This window comes from Phascolarctos cinereus, unplaced genomic scaffold (genome assembly GCF_003287225.1).
Source record: "Phascolarctos cinereus isolate Bilbo 61053 unplaced genomic scaffold, phaCin_HiC Scaffold_5;HRSCAF=322, whole genome shotgun sequence".
Lineage (NCBI taxonomy): Eukaryota > Metazoa > Chordata > Mammalia > Diprotodontia > Phascolarctidae > Phascolarctos > Phascolarctos cinereus.
This window is the reverse complement of record NW_027555958.1, coordinates 56480362-56500065: the sequence shown is the minus strand read 5'-3', so window position 1 is coordinate 56500065 and position 19704 is coordinate 56480362. Positions and strand designations below refer to the sequence as shown.

Below are 19704 nucleotides of genomic sequence, written 5' to 3'. Positions count from 1 at the left end.
GGGGAGACCTCCTGGGCTTCTCCACCCAAACAGGGTCGCACATTGTATTCTCTCTGTCAGTGGGTGTTACCTATTTCAAGTGGGGAGAGGGTGTCAACCTCTGCAGGGTAGAGGGGTGGGGGCTGTCCCTTGTTTTATGCCATACAGGCATTCAAGCCCTGCCCTAGGCCGCCTGCCCAGATAGAATTCATAAATGTTGCATGCCTTCCAGCCTTCTCTCTTGCACACACACTCTCTCTCTTCTTTCCCTCATTGGTCCACGGTGAGGACCAGAACAGAAAGCATAAAAGAAAGAAGGAGGGGGGAGGGACTGCTTTGAAAGATCTCCAGGTCTTCCCGATGGTACCCAATGGAGAACATGGCTGAGGGAGGGTAAATGGAATTGGGAATGATTAGATCAGTTGAGTGGGAGTAATTAGATCAGTTGATTAACTGAGTATTTTAAAAGAGTCACTTATCCTGAGGTGGGAGCTAAGTACTAAAGAAAGAAACTGAATTGGAGTGTGTTATGTGTGTGTGTGTGTGTGTGTGTGTGTGTGTGTACACATATATGTGTATATAAATATATATGTGTGTATGTGTATATATGCGTGTATATAAATGTATATGTGTGTGTGTGCGCGCGCGCGCGAGCACGCGTGTACCACCTGAGTGGTGCTCAGTCCCACCTACCAGCCCTAACTCCTCTCTCATCTCTGCCCCCAGGACACGGTATCCTAGGCTGTGGGGAGAGAAGTGTTTGAAGTAGCAATGGATCCACCCCTCTCTTCCCCACCACATTCTTGAGACACCCTCCCGATAACCTCCCTTCCCCCTGGGTCTCAAGGACATTTTAAGAGAGAGTCAGGCATCACCAAAATCAGAAGAAAGGAGAAAATGGAGTCACCATTTCCAGGATATGTCTTCAGCCTTCAATAGTCTTTCCTTTGGATCCACACCAGAGACAGCCCCTAGATTCTGGGGTGCCCATCCTGCCAGAGGGGAGGAGAAGATCTACCTCTGAAAGGGAAGGCATTGCTGTAGCTCTTGGCCGGGGATGAGATTGCAGTTCCTCTTGGTTGGGGACAAGGCTTTCTTGGAGCAAGCAGACACGGTTACAGAAATGGGGGCAGGGTGCTCCTGAAGGTAAAATGTCTTTATTGATAGGGTCTCAGCAGTTCTCACTTTCCTGTTCTGTATTTAACATTAGATACATACCCACAGCTCAACCCCTCAGAAGCCCATTAGAGGGCATTGATGTAAATGCCAGGGACACTGCCCCTATAGCACTTCTTGGGCATCTTTTCCAAATCCAATGTGCACACACACACACACACACACACACACACACACACACACACACACACACACACAATGTTCCCGAGCCTGTCCCAATTCAGCCACAGTTTTATTGGGAGGAGATTGTGGCTTTCCTTAGAGTGGGCACACTGGCAGCTTCAGCTTCCTGGGATGAGAGGGCATGGCTCTGCTTGCCCTCCTCTTTTGCTTTTCTTGCTTTTCTGGGAGCCTTGAAGGAAAGGAATTCAGAGCTGGGACTGAGGGGATCTGCCATCTAGACTTGACCCAGCCTGGCCTCTGCCATGGGAAATGCCAAGGGCTCAGACCCATACAGCTGTGTTGATGTCAAAACCAGAGGGTGGGGGCTCCAGAGCCTTGGGGCAACTTGAAGGCCTCTCTCCCTGTCCATTGCCCCCACTGCTGGGGAGGGGGAAGTACCCAGCTCCCTTGAAGTGGCCCCTTTTCTTGACTTTCTTGGAGCGTCCAGCTGGGGGCTCACTGACTGTTGGGGTCATCCAGCCTGGTTTCTCCTTAAGTAGTCGATCTCTATCCGGCCTTACGCTACGCAGGAATTTCCTGAAGATGTTGGCAGTCAGGGTGAACCTTCGGCCCAGATCACGGTGCCGACCTCCGGGCCCTGATACCCCACCTGCCCCACTAACTTCACCTTTTTCCCCACCCTTCTTCTCTAGTTCTGGTAAGTCCAACCAGTTGCCCACTAGATCTGCGAAAACATTGTCTCCCAAGACTAGTGGCTGCCGGTTGCGGCCCCGTGACATCAAGGTGGAGGTCCAGTCTTCTGGCTCAGCCTGCTCTGTCCTCTGCTGAATGATGCCTCGGCTCTCCCACTCCCAAGTCCTAGGAGGAGGTGCTAGGTTTGCCCCATGGACACTCCTACTGGAAGAAAGCTTGGTGGTGGTGGTGGTGGTGCTGCTGCTGCTGAGGGAAGGAAGGCTAGAGGGAGAGGTGGCCCTGGGCCTGGCTGGGCCCCTGCTGCCTGCCCACCTGCAGGGCTCAGGCTGAGTTCTGGGGCCCTGCAGGAAGCTGGGGGCAGGGCCCAGACTGGGCAGTGGCATCTGCCCATCACCCCCAGAGATCTCTAGCTGCTCCAGAGCTGTCTGTACCTGTAGAAGCTTCAGTTCCTGCAGGGCTCCCATCATGCAGTTCATCTGGTCATGGAGCCCATCTCCCACCTCTTTCATGGATACCTGTGAAGGAAGGAGACCAAGAAAACCCAGGTGAGAGGAAGTGATGGAAGGGTCCCCACCAAGGTGCAACCCTTCTGAGGTCATCCTCTTTCTCTTGCTGCTTCTTTGTACCCCTGACAATTGTTTGGAGAGGGGAGAATTTCCACATCAAAATGGCAGTTTGGAGAGAGATTAAGATGAACACCCCAGTGTCTCTGGCCTCATCCTTTCCCTCCTTCCTTCAGAACAGTTTCTCCTCTTCTTCCCCTAAGGGAGTCCCTGATCCAAGATGGTGGCAGGGCACCACGGGAAGAATAGCAGGTTTGGAGCTGGAGAACCTGGGAGTGAATTCTGTAAAATGGGAGCACCAAGTGTGTTGTAGCAAAAAAAAAAAGAGTGCTAGATCTGGGCTCAGAAGACTGGGTTTGAAACGTGCCTCTGGTATTACCAACCAGGAAAAATGAAGGGCCCAGACTGGAAGCTTCTAATGTCCCTTCCAGCAATAAGCCTATGGTTCTAGGATTCCAGCTTCCAGCCCGGAGCGGTACTTCATGGATTCTCTCTACCCCCCCCCCCACCAGGGCCCCAAGTCCCTTCTTCTCTTAAAGAAGCTGTGGATTTGGGGGTGGGGAGGAGGATGGACTCAGATTCTCAAAGGATCTTCAACAAAAGAGAGGGAGGCCTGCACTTTCCCCTAACAGCTGCCTACATCTGGCTAGAGGCAAGGTGGTGGTGGTGGTGGTGAGGAAGAGGGCAGGGGGGAGGCCTGTGATCCAGAAAGAGTCCATCTAGCTTTCTGAATCCAGCCCCCTCCCATTCCAAGCACCTGTGCCCTCCCAACTGTTCTCTGCTTTGGGTTGGAAGGTCCCCCTCATTCCCAGGCCCAGACAGCCCTGCTCCCATGTCTGAGGAGAGTGAGGGCCAAGTGGGTGGGGGGATTAGGCTGCATCTAGCCCCTCTACTACAATTAACTGAATCCATGGGCTGCCAGCTGGAAGGGGCTGCCAGCTGGGTTTGGGTGAGATCCTAGATTGGGGGCTGGAAGGAGGAGCATCTCTGATAACATTCATTGAAAATCTGCAAGACCCCCCCCCATTCTTAGGCCCAAGCTGCCCCACCCCACCAGATCCCCTCCCAAGCCCTTGCTCAGGTTACCGACACTGAACCCTGCAGAGACCATCTGTTCTTTAAGCCCCCGAGACCCACCCGATCATCTTACCTCCCTAGGCTTGCCTAATGCTTCTTGTCCTAAGCCCAGAAGGAGGAGGGAAGAAAAGCATAGCTATCTGAGGCTCTGCTAAGCAGGATTGTGAGGCCAACCTTCACTGGCTAGTCTGCATCAAATCCTTCCCTGGCAACTGCCCCGCCCTTTACTCCTCCCCCACCAAAGGTCAGGTTATGAGATGAGCCAGCTCATGTCAAGGAAGGTTCAGCTTCCTCAGACACCAATGGGCATCTCCTATAGGGGCACCTATGCTTCTGCATTCCTCTAGTCTGTGTGTGTGTGTGTGTGTAAAAGGGGGCAAGGGAGACAGCCCAGCATCCTGGTCATTCCCTCAGCCTACCTAGCCAAGACTGTTCCAAGCAAGTGACTGCAGGTCCCTGGGGCCAAGCAGGAAGCAGCAGAGACTTAAATCTATATTCAACGGCGAGAGTTACCAACGTCCCACTGCTCTCACTCCCTGACCCCCAACTCCGACAACCCCCTTCCTCTTTGTCTCTCTTCAGCTTCCCTCTCCTTCTCTCTGTCTCTGACCTTCATTCTCTCTCAGTAGAGAAAGAGGGATGGGGTTAGGGAGTTGGAAGGAGGTTCAGAGCCCCTTCAGCATCTCATCTTCAGAGGGTGAGGCTGTCACTGAATCAAGAGAAGCAGACGGCCAGTCACGGAGCTTACTCTCCGCCCAACTAAGCCAGCCCCTGCCTCCTTCTCTCACTGTCTTCTTTCCATAGTGACAACACTCTTCTTGCTTGGGCTCAGGCTCAAAACTGTGCTGTCCCTGTGGACTCCTTCCTTGCCCCCACCTCTCATAATCAACCAGATCTCAGCAGGGCCTCTCCTACAGGTCACTTCTTTCTCATGTTATTGCCCCCGGCCACGTTCAGAGCCTCACCACCTCTCCCGTGTACTATTGCAATAGCTTCCTTATTGTATTCTTTGGAGCTCTGTAATTCCACATGATTTGAAATTGGGGTGAGAAAAGATTGATTTTTGTCCTTTTAAAACAAATGTGAAATTTTTGTATGGATCAAAACTATTTAGAATATAGGGCAGATTTTTGGTATGAAAATAGGTTTAATTTCCTCTATTTTTTCCAAAATTTTCCCTAATCCCCCTGTCTGAGGGTATTTCATATCCACAGTATCCCTCAGACCCACATTTATGAGTTCTACAGATCTATTTGAAGACCAGAAGGGACCAGGATCAAATTACAGAATGTTAGCCCTTGCCAAGGCCTCAGGGATTATCTGGTCAACCCCTCCACACTTGTTTTGCAGACAGAGTCAACTGAGACTTGGTGACTTATTCAAAGTCATACAGAAGTGTTCTCTTTGCCCGTAGCACTGTTTGTAGAACCAAACAATCTTAGAGACTTAGAGCTGGGAAGAACCTTAGAAGCCACCAGCTTCAGTCTCTTCATTTTGCAGGTTTAAAAACTGAAGCACAGTGGTTAAAAGACCGATCCAGGGCCACACAAAAATTAAGTGACAGAGGCAGATTTGGAACTCAGGTCCTTGGACTTTCAGTGCAGTGCTCATTCTGCCCTACCATGTTGGTATAGACGGGGGGAGGGGGGGGGGACTCTGACTTGAACTCAGAGCCCTAGTAATTTAAGTCCTAGCTCAGCTATTTGTTAGCTGTATGATTTTGGGTCAGCCCCTACTTAACCATTTTCCTCATCTATGAAATGAGAACATGACTGTTTACACTACTGCCTCCTGGAGTTTTTTTTTTGTTTGTTTGGTTTTGGTTTTTTTGTTGTTTTTTTTTTTGGTGAGGCATTCAGGGTTAAGTGACTTGCCCAGAGTCACACTGCCAGTAAGTGTCAAGTGTTTGAGGTCACGTTTGAACTCAGGTTCTCCTGACTCCAAGGCCGGAGCTCTATCCACTGTGCCACCTAGCTGCCCCACCAGGGTTGTTTTGAAGAAAGTTTTGTCTGTGTAACTCCTTCTCTGATTTAGTCAACACTTATTGAGAGTCAAGCAAGGTTTGGGTCTAGGTATTATGGGGGGGGTATACAGGTTACAAAAGAGAAACCCACAAAGACAAAAACAGACCAATCCCTGCTCTCAAAGATCCCATATTCTATTAGAGAGTCTAGAACATGCACCCTTGTCAGTAAAAACAAAATACATAAAAAATAATTTCAAAAGGCAGAAAATACCTAAGATTGGTATGGTCGGGGGGGGGGGGCGGGGTTGGGTGGGACCAGGAAGGGTCTTAGGTAGGAAGTGGCACCTGAGCTGAGGCTTCAGAAAAGATGTGGAGGGAGTGCATTCGGCCATAGGGGATCACATGAGAGCACTTACCACGTAATGTTCGTGCATTCCAGGTACGGGGCACCACGTTAGAACACTCATCACATAGTGAATGGCATTATTATAGTTATTGGTGGTAGTGGTGGTAGTAGTAGTAGTAGTAGCAGTAGTAGTGGCAGTAGTGATAGTATACATATTTTATCTGCCTTATCAAAAATTCATTTAGAAGGACTTTTTGAGGACAGGTGCTGTGTTTCATTCATCTTTCTATTCCCCAGGACGCCTATCAGAGTGTATCGCATATCCTAGGTACTCATTATATATTTGTTGACTATTTAGTTTAACTCAGTTGAGCACAACACATTTATTGTGGCTAGGCTGGCTGGCTTTGCAGTGCTGTGCAGCCAGGGCAGGGCACTGATAAGAGACAATCTCAACATTGATGTGTCTGGGCAGTTGGCTGTCTAACCCACGTGCAGAACATGCGAGGCCGGCTGGTGCTTCACCAAGGCATGGAGCTGACCTTGGGTGCTTGACTATATCAGGGTTTACTGAGCTGGAAAGGCTTCAAATGATAGCTATTGATGTCTGAGACCAGGGCAGCTAAGTTCAGCCCAGACAATTCTTGTAGCTCATTGCAGGACATCAAGAGGGAAGCTGCCATCATTGCTGGACAAGGCTGAAATTATGCCTCCTTTGAAATACTGAAATATTGAAATGATGACCAGGAACAGGACAAGCCACTGAACAGAGGCTCCATTTAAGTATTTTTGTTGTTTAGCTGTTTTTTTGGTTGTGTCTGACTCTTTGTGACCCTTTTTGGGGTTGTCTTGGCAAAGATACTAGAGTGGTTAGCCATTCCTTTCTCCAGCTCACTTTATAGATGAGGAACTGAGGCAAACAGGGTTAAGTGATTTGCCCAGGGTCACACAGCTAGTAAATGTCAAAGGTCAAATTTGAACTCAGGTCCTGACCCCAAGGTTGGCACTCCATCCACTATGCCATCTAGCTGCCACCATTTAAGTATGCATGGCACTAAATGGACCACTAACAGACTGAGTCTCCCTCTGTCCAGGACCAAGTTGGAACTGGGAGTTAGGTAAGCCATGATCCAGGGTGTAACAAGTCAGAGTGGGAGGTATACTTTTAAATATTTTTTGGACTGGAGCTCTGGTTTCATTGGTATAGATAACGAACTCCTGATAAGGGAACCCTGTTTATTAACACATATGGAACTTTGTCCAACTTTATAATAATTTTAGAGGCACCTGGAACATTAAAGTCATATGACTTGCCCAGGATCACCTGGGCTTTTAAAAAAATAAACACTTTTTACCCAGAAAGATGTGTATGGACTCATGCTCAGTAAAGTGAGCAGAACCAAGAGAACGTTGTACACAGTAACAGCAACGTTGTGCAATGACTAACTTTGATAGATGTAGCCCTTCTCAGCAACACAAAGATATAAGACAACTTCAAAAGACTCATGGTGGAAAATGCTATCCACATCCAGAGAAAGAACTATGGAGTTTGAATGCAGATCGAAGCATGCTATTTGCTCTTTTTTTCTCTTCTGTTTTGTTTTGTTTTCTCTTTCTTGTGGTTCCTTCTATTGGTTCTAATTCTTCCTTACAATATGACTAATGTGAAAATATGTTTAATAGGAATGTATATGTATAGCCTATATTAGATTGCATGCTGTCTTGGGGAGAGAGGTGGCGAGGAAAGGGGAAAAAGATTGAAAACTCAAAAGCTTATGGAAGTGATTGTTGATAAGTCAAAATAAATTAGTAAAAAAATCTAAATAATATACCCCCCAAAACCCCACTTTTTTATAAATACATATAATTAAATACTAAAAAATTCTGTTCTCCCTGGTCCAGAAATACATACATGTGTGTGTATATGTGTGTGTGGCGTGTGCACCTGTGCACATGTCAACTTGCTTGCATTTCAGTGAATTTTCAAAGCCTCGAGGGGAAGGGGAAGCCAGGTAGCATTTTTCAAACCTCGCCTAGGGCACATAACTACTTTGGCCAGGCCTCCATCCAGGAGAGCACCTCTTCTGTGAAGCCGAATGCCCCTTGTGCATGAGGGACTTTGTGCTCTGCTGGTAAGAATTTACCAGTTCGAAACCCTTTTTGGAGTCATGGACCCCCTTGGCAGTCTGGTGAAGTCTAGGGACCCTCATAGTTGAAGGAAAGACTAAATTTCAGTTAGAAGTTAGTGAATCTAAAGAGGCAACCTTTTTCTCATCCATACCCCCTGAAATCAATACGTGGTCCCCAGGTGAAGAACTCTTAGTATAGTCCAAAGAATACAGAACAGGATTTAAAGTCAGGTGAGACCTGGGTTCAAATTCCACTTCTGACCTTGATTAGTTATGTGACCATGGACCTTTCTGAGCCCCAGAGTCCTTATCTATAAAATGGGGACAAGAAAGCTTGTGGAAGCTAAAATAATGAGATAGTGTTTGTAAATTCTAATTGGGCTCAGGGAATAGAGAAGCAAAAAGGAAGCAGCTTGATTTAGGGGCCCCCAGTTTGGTATCCTGTGTTGCCAAACTCCAGCTCTGCTCCGATTGGATATTTGCAGTGAGGAAGGAGAAAGCAGCTGTTTGCGATGGGGTGAGTTTGGCAGGGGAAGCCTGAGTGATGGGAAACAGGAAGGTCCTGGGGAGGGGGAGGAGGAGGAGGAGGAGGAGAAGGAAGAGGGAGGGGAAGAGGGAGAAGAGGGGGAGAGAGTATCAGCTGCTGAGGCTGGAGCCCAACACAGAGAGAAACTAATAGGGTCACCCTTCCCAAGCCCAAAGGGGATGATGTCACCCAAACAAGAATGGAGTCAGCAGACAAGCTGCGCCCCTCCTCCTGTGCTGGACTCAGGAGCAGGAAGAGAGAAGGGGGACAGCCTCATCAAATGGAGAGAACCCTGGAAAAGAAGCTAGGGCAACTGAATCTTAGGGCCCTTTCTCCCACCTTCTCTGGTCTCGATTTCTCTCTGAAATGAAGAGTCATTCCTTTGGTTTGGAAGGTTGTGCAGAGCTGCTGGAGGAGACAGAGCTCCAGGTCCATCCCTCCTTCTAACCATTCCTTTTTCTCACATCTTCACTCCCCTTCTGCCCCTCATTTTCCACCTTCTTGCTCAGTCATCATGATGCCTCTAGCAAACAAAGGAAGCAGCTGAACACAGTGGAGGGCTTAGCCAGACACCTGGGTTCAAATCCTTCTTTTAGTACTTACTAGCTATTTGACCCTAGGCAAATCTTTTTACCTTGATTTTCCCAACTACAAAATGGGTACAATAATAACAGTAAGTAATAAGCAAGTGAAGTCTGGGGTGTACGCCAACATCCTCTGATTCCCAATCTAGTATTGAGACAGTTTGGTGGCTCAGTGGAGAGAGTGCTGGACTTTGAGTGAGGAAGATCTAAATTCAAATCTGGCTTTAGACACTTACTGGCTCGGTGGCCCTGTCTGACTTAACCTTTGTCTGCCTCAGTGTTCTCATCCGTAAAATGGGGATAATGATAGCACCGGCCTCAGACACTTGACACTTCCTACCTGTGTGACCCTGGGCAAGTCACTTAACCCTGATTGCCTTGCAAAAAAACCAAAACAAACAAACAAAAAAAGAGTGGTGACAGCACTTACCTCCCAGGTATGGATCAAAGAAGATAATCTTTGTTAAGTGCTTTGCAAATATACAAATATTTGAAAAAAGAATAGTTAACTATACAAATGCTAGCTGTCATTCTTTCCACTGCTCACCACTAACTCCCAATATGAATGTAAAATACTATACAAAAAGTGAATATTAATGCTCTGGCTTTGTGTGCAGAAGAAACCTGGACTTAGAGTCTAGAAACAGTCTCTTTTCTTTTTTTTTTTAAATTTTTTTATTAATTTATTTTGATTTATCAACAATCACTTCCATAAGTAGAAACAGTTCCTTAATCTATAAATGATAATAGTCGTCCCTGGACAACTTACTAGCTGTGTGACCCTGGGAAAGTTACCTAACTCTGCCTCAGTTTCCTCATCAGGAAAGTGAGTTGGAGGAGGAAATGGCAAACCACTCCAGTATCTTTGTGAAGAAAACCCCAAAGGGTGGGACATGACTGAAAACAACATCTCCAGACCAGCCAGGATCCTGTTGGGAAGATGGTCCTACAGAAGGCATCTTTATTGGCATGGATTTCTTCCTCCTGACCGTGGGGAGCAGAATGAGGTTGGCTGATTACAGAGAGAGCTCTCTCTCCCCACTCAAAGCCAAGGAGGCAGTCCAGTGTCACTGGTAAGAGCAATGGATTTGAATGCAGAGGGCCTGGATCTAAACCCTGGCAAATGTGTCACTTCCTTCCTGTGTGACCTTGTCTGAGTCACATTTCTCCGCCGTAAAAGGATGGGGCCAGAAGAGATGATCTCTAAGGTGCTTTCTAACCTGAAATCTATGATCCTGTCACTGATAAATTTCATAGCAGGGGATGTGGTATGTGTGCGGGCAAGGCACCTTCTGTTCTCCCCCTTGCTCCTTTTTCCCTTGGCCCCTCTGACTGATTCTCACAGCTGTGCCCTCAGTGCCTCTGTCTCACGCCCTCTGCTTGAGCAGCCAGATTCCCTCCACGTAGGCCCCAGCTCTGCCTATGGGCTTGGCAGGCTTCCCTGCCTCACTCCCCACCCCCACCCCTCTCTGCCAGGGGGCTCACAAGGTCCTCACACAGTTCCTTCACCTCCTCTTTCCATTCCCCCTTTCCTCTGGCCCCTCCCAGAGGCATCGGCTGAGGCTCGGGGCAGGAAATGGGAACAGTCCCCCAGTGCCAAGCATCTTATTCCCGGCCCTGTGAATAGCAACCTTCATGGCCCCCCTTGCTCTTGGCAGGAGCTGCTGGATCTCCCCACAGGAAGCTACAGGCCTAGTGGCCAGGAGGGAGGCAGGCTGAGCCAAGAGCCACGGGAGGGAAGGAGGTGGGAGGATGAGGAAGAGGCCGGAGGGGGTGAGGAGAAGGAAATGAGAAGAGAGGGGGCTCCTAAAAAGGAAGAGACTCATCTTCCCATAGAAGCATCCCTTTATGGGATAATGCTTTGGCAAAAGACAGAAGGACAGACCTAATTTACTCCACACCCCCCCCACCTCCATTACAGTTTCCTCCTCTAAAATACTTCTCAGCTTTATTCTCATTCTCTTCCCAGAGGTTATCTCATCAAACTCACAGCAATCAGTCAATAAATGTTTATTTAGCCTTATCATTGGACCAGTAAAGGAGGCAAAGAAGTCTAAGACTCCATCCCTGACCCCTAGGCACCTCCATTCTAGTTGGAGAAAGAACGCAGACTCCCTTCGCCTTTGGAGAGATAACTAAGCATCCTGAGGGGCATGTCATTATGCCTTCAACATCTTTGGGTTTTTTTGCCTTCAACATCTTTGGAGCGGAGATGCCACCCCAGTCCCCCTGGAGGAACACTCCTCTGCTAATTAATCCCCTCAATAGGATATCCTCTCATCTAGCTTCAGCCAGTCATTCTGTACAGTTCAAGGCACCTCCCACCGCCTATCTTCAGCCCTTACTTACTGTGTTCCTCCTCTTGTTTCTCCCTAGATCTGGGGTCAACAACTTGAGGCTTGACAACCACACAGGGCTCTTTGAGAATACATATCGAGCTTTCATAAAAACAAATGAGGAGGTTTATAGCTGAAAAAGCAGTGGAGAGTAGTGGCAATGGAGCCGAATTCCAGATGGGGGGAAATGTGCATTTGAAATCTGGCTCTTACTGATTCTGTGATCCTAGGTAAGTCACTTAACCTCTGAGCCTCAGTTTCCTCATCCAGGTAAAAATAAAGATTAAAAACATACACATAAAAATAGTGATAAATATACATATATATGGATATTGATAGACCTGTGATTTCATGGGTGTAGAGAAATCCCTAGGGGCGAGGAACTTCCTCTACCAATTCAGATTGGAAATTTTTCTGAAAGTTAGAGAGTTAGAAAGGTACCTGGGGGCACTGATAGTTTAAGTGACTTGCCTAGGGTCTCACAGTCACTGTGTATATGACTTCAACCCAGGTCTCACTTCAAAAAGTTATGTCCTAGGGGCAGCTAGGTGACACAGTGGATAGAGCACTTGCACTGGAATCAGGAGAACCTGAGTTTAAATATGGCCTCAGACATTTACTAGCTATGTGACCCTGGGCAAGTCACTTAATCTCAATTGCCTCTCCTTCAGCACCTCCCCCCCAAAAAAAAAGTCTAAAAAAAAGTTGTATCCTAATATTTTAAAAAAGCATTTCTTCCCTAAAAGATCACTGACCTCCACCTTAGGCTTTATGTCTAGGGCAGAGACAGTAGAGAGTATAGTAAAAAAAAATACTGGTTCCTGAGATAGTGGTCATGAGTTTTAATCCAGGTGCTTTCATTTTCTCTGTGAGTCTTGGACAAGCCACTTCAAGAAAGAAATCTGGAATGTTTTCCCAGGGGCCTTAGTTTCTTTATCTATAAAGAGATGAAGTTGTGAACTGATCCAACCATTTTAGAGAACAATCTGGAATTATAGAAAAACCCAGGAAGATTTATGTAAACTGATGCAGAGTGAAGTGAGCAGAGCCAAGAGAACGTTGTATCCAGTAAGAGCAACATTGTTCCGAGAATAATAGTAAATGGCCAAGTTATTCTGAATATTACAAATACTCAAATCAACTACGAAAGACCTATGAAGGAAGATGTCATTCACTCCTAGAGGGAGGACTGATAAATAGAGGCATGTGTAATATGTTTTTATATATATTTGCAAATCTGTGTCAAGTGAAGCCCTTCTCTAGTGCAAGGTAGAGAGAGAAGGAGGGAGATAGTTCGGAATTTAAAATATAATTTAAAAAACAGAGACAGATGAAGTTAGTGTAGCTGATTAACTAAGACCTTTCCAGTTCTAAATCTATGATTTTTTTCCCACTTGGCAGAAGCTTCTGTTTCTGTGGACATTTGGGTCTGGAGAATTCTATGAAGGAAATACTGCTAGAGAGGAAGGATGTCCTATACCACAAATGCTGACTTACTACCCCTTTCCTGTGCCTCTGTTTACCTCTCATAGAACAAAAGTCATCCTGTCTACCCCAAATCACTTCTTTTGCAGGGAAATGTCCTTCGCCTTCCTCTTCACCAGCACAAATATGTCAGGAAATACCCTCCTTCAAAAACTAGCTCAAAATCTTCCTCTTCATCAGATCTCCAAGTCCCCATGGCACTCACATTCAGGAGGCACTGTGGTGATATGCCTTCAGATGACTTTGCTTAGCTGGTTTTCACCAAGTTTTCTTTAACCAGTTTTTCCCTCTACTAATTCTCCTCCTCCTCCTCTTTTTCTTCCTTCTCCTCTTCCTTCTCTTTCTCCTCTTCCTTCTCTTTGTCTGTTTCTCTCTCCCCTCCCTCTGCCTTTCTCTCCCTTTCTCTCTCTCTCTCTAAGTGTGTTCTGCCATTAGATAGGAAGTTCCCCTTGGGAGTTATGTTCAGGGAGCAGCTGGAGTAGACTTGAAATCTTCTCATAAACTCTTTGTAGAGGTCAGCAAGTGGGCCACATGTCCCCTATGGTGTCATTATAGCCCTATCCCCACAGTGTCCTAATAAAGAAGTGTTTCAGCTGCTGCTTCTACCATGGGGCCCATTCAAACTTCTTCCCTGAAACCAAATCCCTGTATCCATATATACCTCATAGGCAAGCACACACAGACACAGCATTGAGGAAAGTCTTGCTCTTAGGGCTCTAGCAGGCTATGCCAGGTCACCTTCTATGGCTAAGCCAGGACACTTCCCCAGTCCCCTCTCTACCCTGCCTTGGACCACCACACAGCCATGTCTCAGCATCCCCAGTTGACCTCACTTGTGGGGAAATGCATTCCTCCATGACAGTGTATATTTCCAGTTGTGATGGATGACTGGGACAGAGGGATGGGAAATTCTACAACTTTAACCTTCAGGAGCAAATGTTTCTTGATTATCTCTGCTGAAAGAATGGTGGGCTGGAAAGGTCATGGAAAATGTACTGGACCTGGAGTTAGAAGATTTGGGTTCAAATCCCAGCTCTGATTACAATACTAGTTGTAACTATGAGAAAGTCAATTTCCCTCTCTCTGATTTAACGTCCTTAATTGTAAAATGGGAATAAATAATATCTGTTACAGGATGAGAGGGCATAGACAGGTTGGAGTTGACGCCACTGCAGTGAGGACCCATAGCGTTGGAAGATGACCACTTAGATCAGTGGTATCAAACTCAAATAGAAACAGGGATATTAAACAGTACCTAAACACTCCCCCCCACCTCCCCCGTGGCACAGTGCATAGAGCTGCAGGTCTGCAGTCAGGAAGACCCAAGTTCAAATCTGGCCTTAGACATTTACTAGCTGTGTGACCCTGTTAACTCAGTTTCCTCATCTGTAAAATGAGTTGGAGAAGGAAATGGCAAACCACTCCAGTGTGGGATCATGAAGAGTCAGATATGACTGAAATGCTGGGGAAAGATCTCTGTGTGCTGCATATTGACTACCTATTAACATTATCTATGTTTTATCATATTTATATTTATTTTATTGAATATTTCCTAATTATATATTAATCTGGTTCAGGCCACACTCCGGAGTGTTGAATGATACATTTGACACCACTAAGCTTAATCACCCACATATAATAAATGCACTACCTCCCTCCGTAGGTTGTTGTAGGGAGAAGCATGAGCTCATTGGGTTATAGCGTTAGAACTAGAAGACATCTTACAGACCATATTGTCCAACTTCCTCATTTTCCAGATGGGGAAACTGAGTTCTGGAGAAAAGTGACTTGTGAAAGGTATAGGAGTGCAGAGACTGGATTCAAAGCCAAGTCTTTTGACTCTAGTCTACTAATCACTACATCATGGGCTGTTCCCCCTAGGACTCAGGACTGTGTTTTATACCTCTGGCTTGTACTTACATGTTATGTGTTCTAGCTATATCTTTTTTCTTACTGGATTGTAAGCTTGAAGGAGAAGGGCCTGTGTCTTATTTCAACTTTGAATCACCCATAGAGAATAGCCCAGTGTTCTGTAATAGGTTACTTAATCAGTGTTTGGTGAATGAATTAACGCATGTACTAATGAGTGAATGAAAAGGTGGGGGTGAGAGTAGGGGAGAGTGGAAGGGGTATAGATAATCCAAACAATAGATAATCACCAGATCCATTTCTCTAGAAGGCATAAGACATTTCCCTTTGTACAGGACATTTCCCATCCTGGGAATGAACTGCATTCCCTGTGCACACATCAGCTGAGGATGGTCCACAGTGGCCCTCGGTGGCAAGAGGGAAGGGGTTGGGGAGGAGGAAACATTTGCCATGAGGCATCCACAGAGCAGATAAATGAGAGTTGACCATATCACTTCCTCTGGCTGCTGTTGCTTGGTGTAGGACCAAGCAAAACACCTGCCCAGAGCAGTCACTGGTAGCCAAGAGCTGCATCTGGCTCCAGTCCCAACTGCCTTAGCCTGAGAAAGATGCAGCCAGAAGAATTACCTCCTCTGCAGCCCCCACCTGCCATGTGGGGGAGTGGTCGCTCGGGCCCAGGGCTACCCTGAAGGTCAGGTTCGGGAGAGGCGGGAGGAAGCAGGAAACTTCCAGCTCTCTCTGCCCATTCTGAGCCTGAGAACTGATAGGTTGGTCTGGAGAAGGGGATGGGGGGCAGCGAGGTGGGAAGGTGAGTCAGGGATAGCTTCTCTCCTGTCTGAGCATCAGTCTGGGCCCTGGGCCAGGCGTTAGGCTTCCTCTCCAAGAGTCAAAGACTGAAACAGTGCAGACAAAGGGCCGAAGAAAAGCTAATGAAGGAGCTGGATGACTCGGGCTTCATTGCTTCCTTCTCCCTGCCTTCCTCGTGCCCCATCCTTTCCTCCTCCTCCCCCTCCTCCCTTTTTGGCCTTGTGTTCCCGATGGGGGTGTCGATTGAGGGAATGTATTCAGATCTGGAGCTGGGGTGCTAGTTCCTGTTTGCTTTCTTTATTCTTCTGGCATCTTCCACACACATACACCCCCCAACCTCCGCTCCCCCACCCCCAGTTGTTGTGCAAAACGCAAATCAGAGGGTTATTAAAATTCTAGCCTGTGCCAGAAACATCCACCCTTCCATTAACTTGGAACATGGGGTGTGGTGGAGGGGGCCCTGTCCCCCTACTCCAAGCACAAAGGAATGTGGACTGGATTTGATCCTTTGAGCCTAGGGTTTGCTCCCCAGCCCTGATCCAGAGTGAGAGGGCATTCTCACCAGCAACTGTGACCTTCTTGGATACGGAGAAACACCTGGATAGAGTCCTGGGTCAGAGTCCTGGGTGTTGGGAGTGGGTAACTCCAACGATCTGACAATTCCCCTACCCCCAGAAAGGGACCAGTAATTTCCTAGCTGTCTGCTGAATACCTCTGCAAAGAAAGTTTTTTTGGGTGGGAGGGTGGAGTTAGGGATGTGGAATTAGGCAAGGTGGAAACCCTCTTTCCCATTCAGAATGAAGAATTATGTTATGGTCAGTGTCTGTTCAATACCCAGGTGATGAATGTCACCACAGCCTGGGCTCCCCGAAGGGACTGAAACCCAGGGTCATATTCCTGCCCCTCTCACTTCAATCCCCAGCAATCTCCTGAGACTAGACAGCTGATCTGCACAGCCTTGGAGAGAGGAGCTGACACCTGGGACCCAATGACCTTAAAAAAAAAAAAGGGATTTTTTCCCCAAAAATACCTGTGGTGATTCCACTGTTGCTAGGCTCCACCTCCAGCCCTAGCCCCACCCCAACGCTGCTCTCTTAAGCATGGCTGTCAAATCACTTCTCTTCACCTCAACTCACCCAGGACAAAGAAGAGTTTTGGAGGTGATCTTATGAAGGCATTACCCAGTATCATTGGCAGCTACAGGGTAGAAAGGCAAAGCAGCCATTCTATCCTACATATTGAGCTAGGCTAGTCATTGGACACTCTTGGGTTTTCTTCCTGCCTTTCAGGTTACCTTTCTCTGGACATTAGTTTCTTCTGATCTATAAGAGTGAGTCAGGATGATAGGGGGTTGAGATATTTTATATATTTTAATTTCTTGTTCTCTCTCTCTCCCTCTCTCTCTCCCTCTGTATCACGCTATAGAATGTAAGCATCTTGAGGGCTGGGATGGTTTCAGTTTTTTCTTTCTCTCCAGTGCCTAATAGCACAGTGCCTGGCATACAGTAGGCATTCAATAAATTCTTGAGGATTGATTGATTAAAGAAGGAAGATTTCCTACTTGCACGAGTAAACCATCTCCAGAGTGACTTTGCAGAGACTGTGCAAGAATGCAGAAGATTCCATCTAAATGCTGGAGGGATTTAATTGAATTCACAGGATCAAAGAATGTTAAAGCTAGAAGGGACATTAAAGCTGGTTTAATATAACTACCTTGTTTTTACAAAGGTAGAAACTGAATCCCAAAGAAGGAAAGTGACTTGTCTAAAATTACACAGGTAAAAAATGGTAAAGCTGATTTGAACCCAGATTCTTCGACTGAATTGAACGGAAGTGAACTAGAAATATTGTATGGTTGGGAGGGTAAATATTTGGAGTCACCGAGAAATTCGACTTCCAAGCCATACCTTATATGTTATGTAGTGTGAGCCTTCACAAGATTAAGTATTGCCCAATAGGGCTCACTACCACAGGCAGACCCCTTTCTCCACTCATTTTCCCCTAGAGCTACCTGCCCCTACATAAATTTCTTTCTCCTGCATTCCCCTCCCCTCCTGCCCCACCCCCCGCCCCCTCCCGCCTCCCACCCCTATTCCAATTCTCCCTCTTCCTAAAGCAGAGACCTAGCATCTGGCTCTGCCTCCGCAGCTCCTGCTCATCCTGGCAACTCCCCCTCCTCCCTGTGCCCAGGCCCCACTGCCGTCATTACAGCTGCCAGCCCCCAGCCCCCACTCCGGGCTGGCAGACAAGTCCGGGCAGACAGCCGGCTGGTCCTGCCCCCGCACCGCCCCTCCCCACCCCCCACCCCGCCCAGCCTGCCAAGCTCCAGCGGAGAGAGATAGGAGCCCCAGGCGGTGCCGGCTTCCCTCCCGTCCCAGAGCCCGACGGTCCTCCCGAAAGCGTGGGCCCTGCTCTCCCCGGCCTTAGCCCCGCCCCGGCTGGGCCCCGTTAGGCTCGGGCCTCAACGCCGTGGACCCTCGAGAGCCCTTTGGCACGCTCTCGTACTCTGCCCCGGCTGTCTAGCTCCTCGGGTTCGTCTAGGGCTCAGTATCTGTCTCTCCGTGAGAGCGGCAGTCTGTGGGTGGGTGTGTCTGTCTGTCTGTCCGTCTGTCCTTTTGTCTGGGGCTGTGTCCGTCAGGGGCTTCAATGTCAGCCGCCTTTCGCCCGGTCGCCGCATCCTCTGGGGCTGTGTGTCCGTCAGTGGGTTTCATGGGCTTTCCCTGCCTGCATCCGTCGGTAACTTCACGTGTCAGCCTTTCGCTGTCTGTTTCCGCCTGTGGCTGAGTCTGTAGCTCTGCCTGTCCCTTTTGCTAAACTCTGAGCGAAGTTTCCGCATGGTCCCCGGCCCTCTACCCTGGACCTTCAGTCCTCTGTCTCTCTTTCCCCACCTCACCCTCCCGACACTCCGTCCTTCTTCCCCCAAGCCCAGGTAAGAGAGACCGGGCGGCTGCCGCTGGGGATGGGGCAGTTCCTCACCCACCACCACCAATACCACCACCTCCCGGCCCGCTCCTGAGCTCACCAGTTCCTGCTTGAGGCGCCGCAGATAGCTGTCCATGTCTTTGCTCTCCATCCTCACGGTGCCATCGGCCAGATCCGGGAGAGTTTCCCCCAACAGGTCCAGCTCCCTCTGGGTCTGGGGCTTGAGCGGGCAGGGCAGCCCACTCCTCCCCAGCCTCTGTGATACTGACGGCTGCTCCAGAGCTGCCTTGCCGGGGGTCTCCCGACTCCTCCCTGGGACACTGGGAGGGCTGAGCCCAGCGCGCCCAGGTCGGAGGCGCCCCTTCTTTCCACTGCAAACCTTAGGACGGCGCAGCTCCGACTCTCGAAGCTGAGACCTAAAGGACTTCGCGCTCCCTCCCCTTCCTTCCAGTCCCAGTCCCCTATCCTTGGGTCCGCCGCGCGGGGAGGAGAAAGGAATACAATAGCCAATAGGAGGTCGGGGGAGACGGCGACAGCCAATAAGAAGAGAGATCCGAAGGGCAGGGGGTGGGGTTGGGGAGCTGAAAGCAACAGAAGAGAAGGGACAGGGAACTCGGACCAGGACAGGGACCAGGACGATTTACAATAGGCTTCTACTGCTGCTGCCAGAGATGGGGAACTGAGTAACGCTGGTTTATTTAGACTAGAGTTGAGAGGCTGGTTTGAGTTATCAGACGAACTCCCCCAGCAAACCCTTCGCCTATTTCAATCAATTAGCAAGCAATTATTAAGCGTTCCCTACATGCCAGGCATTGTGCTAAGCGCTAGGGATGCCAAGAAAGGTGAAAACAGCCCCAGCCTTCAAGAACCTTACATCCTGCTAGGGAAATCAACATGTACCTGGGTATATACGAGAAAAAGACGGAGTGATACAAGGTGACTCCAGAGGGGAAGGCACAGACAGCTGGAGGACGGGGGAGATCAGGAATAGCCTCTTGCAGAAGGTGATTCTAACGCCGCGTTTGGAAGAAAACCTGGGATTCTAAGAGGCAGAGGTGTGATGAGGAGAGAAAGAGAGCATTCCAGACATGAGGGGCAGGCATAGGCGCAGAAATGTAAGAGA

General features: G+C 48.3%; 1 protein-coding gene across 1 annotated transcript; it reads right to left on the bottom strand.

Moving 5' to 3' along the window:
* Positions 1-1117: 1117 nt before the first annotated feature.
* On the bottom strand, positions 1118-19051 carry INKA2 (inka box actin regulator 2). Its single transcript, XM_021001762.2, has 2 exons — positions 18682-19051; positions 1118-2486 (listed from the first exon to the last, which is right to left on the bottom strand). The coding sequence occupies exons 1-2, from the start codon at positions 18730-18732 to the stop codon at positions 1599-1601; spliced, it is 939 nt and encodes a 312-aa protein (XP_020857421.1). The 5' UTR covers positions 18733-19051; the 3' UTR covers positions 1118-1598.
* Between the last annotated feature and the right edge of the window lie 653 nt (positions 19052-19704).

What these genes read in the sequence shown, in the direction of transcription:
- INKA2 (XM_021001762.2), bottom strand. Translation starts at nt 18,732, where the DNA reads ATGGAGAGCAAAGACATGGACAGCTATCTGCGGCGCCTCAAGCAGGAA. An exon ending in GGCGCCTCAAGCAGGAACTG is followed by an intron (nt 2,487 to 18,681) that starts GTGAGCTCAGGA and finishes CTTCCTTCACAG; the next exon opens with GTATCCATGAAAGAGGTGGG.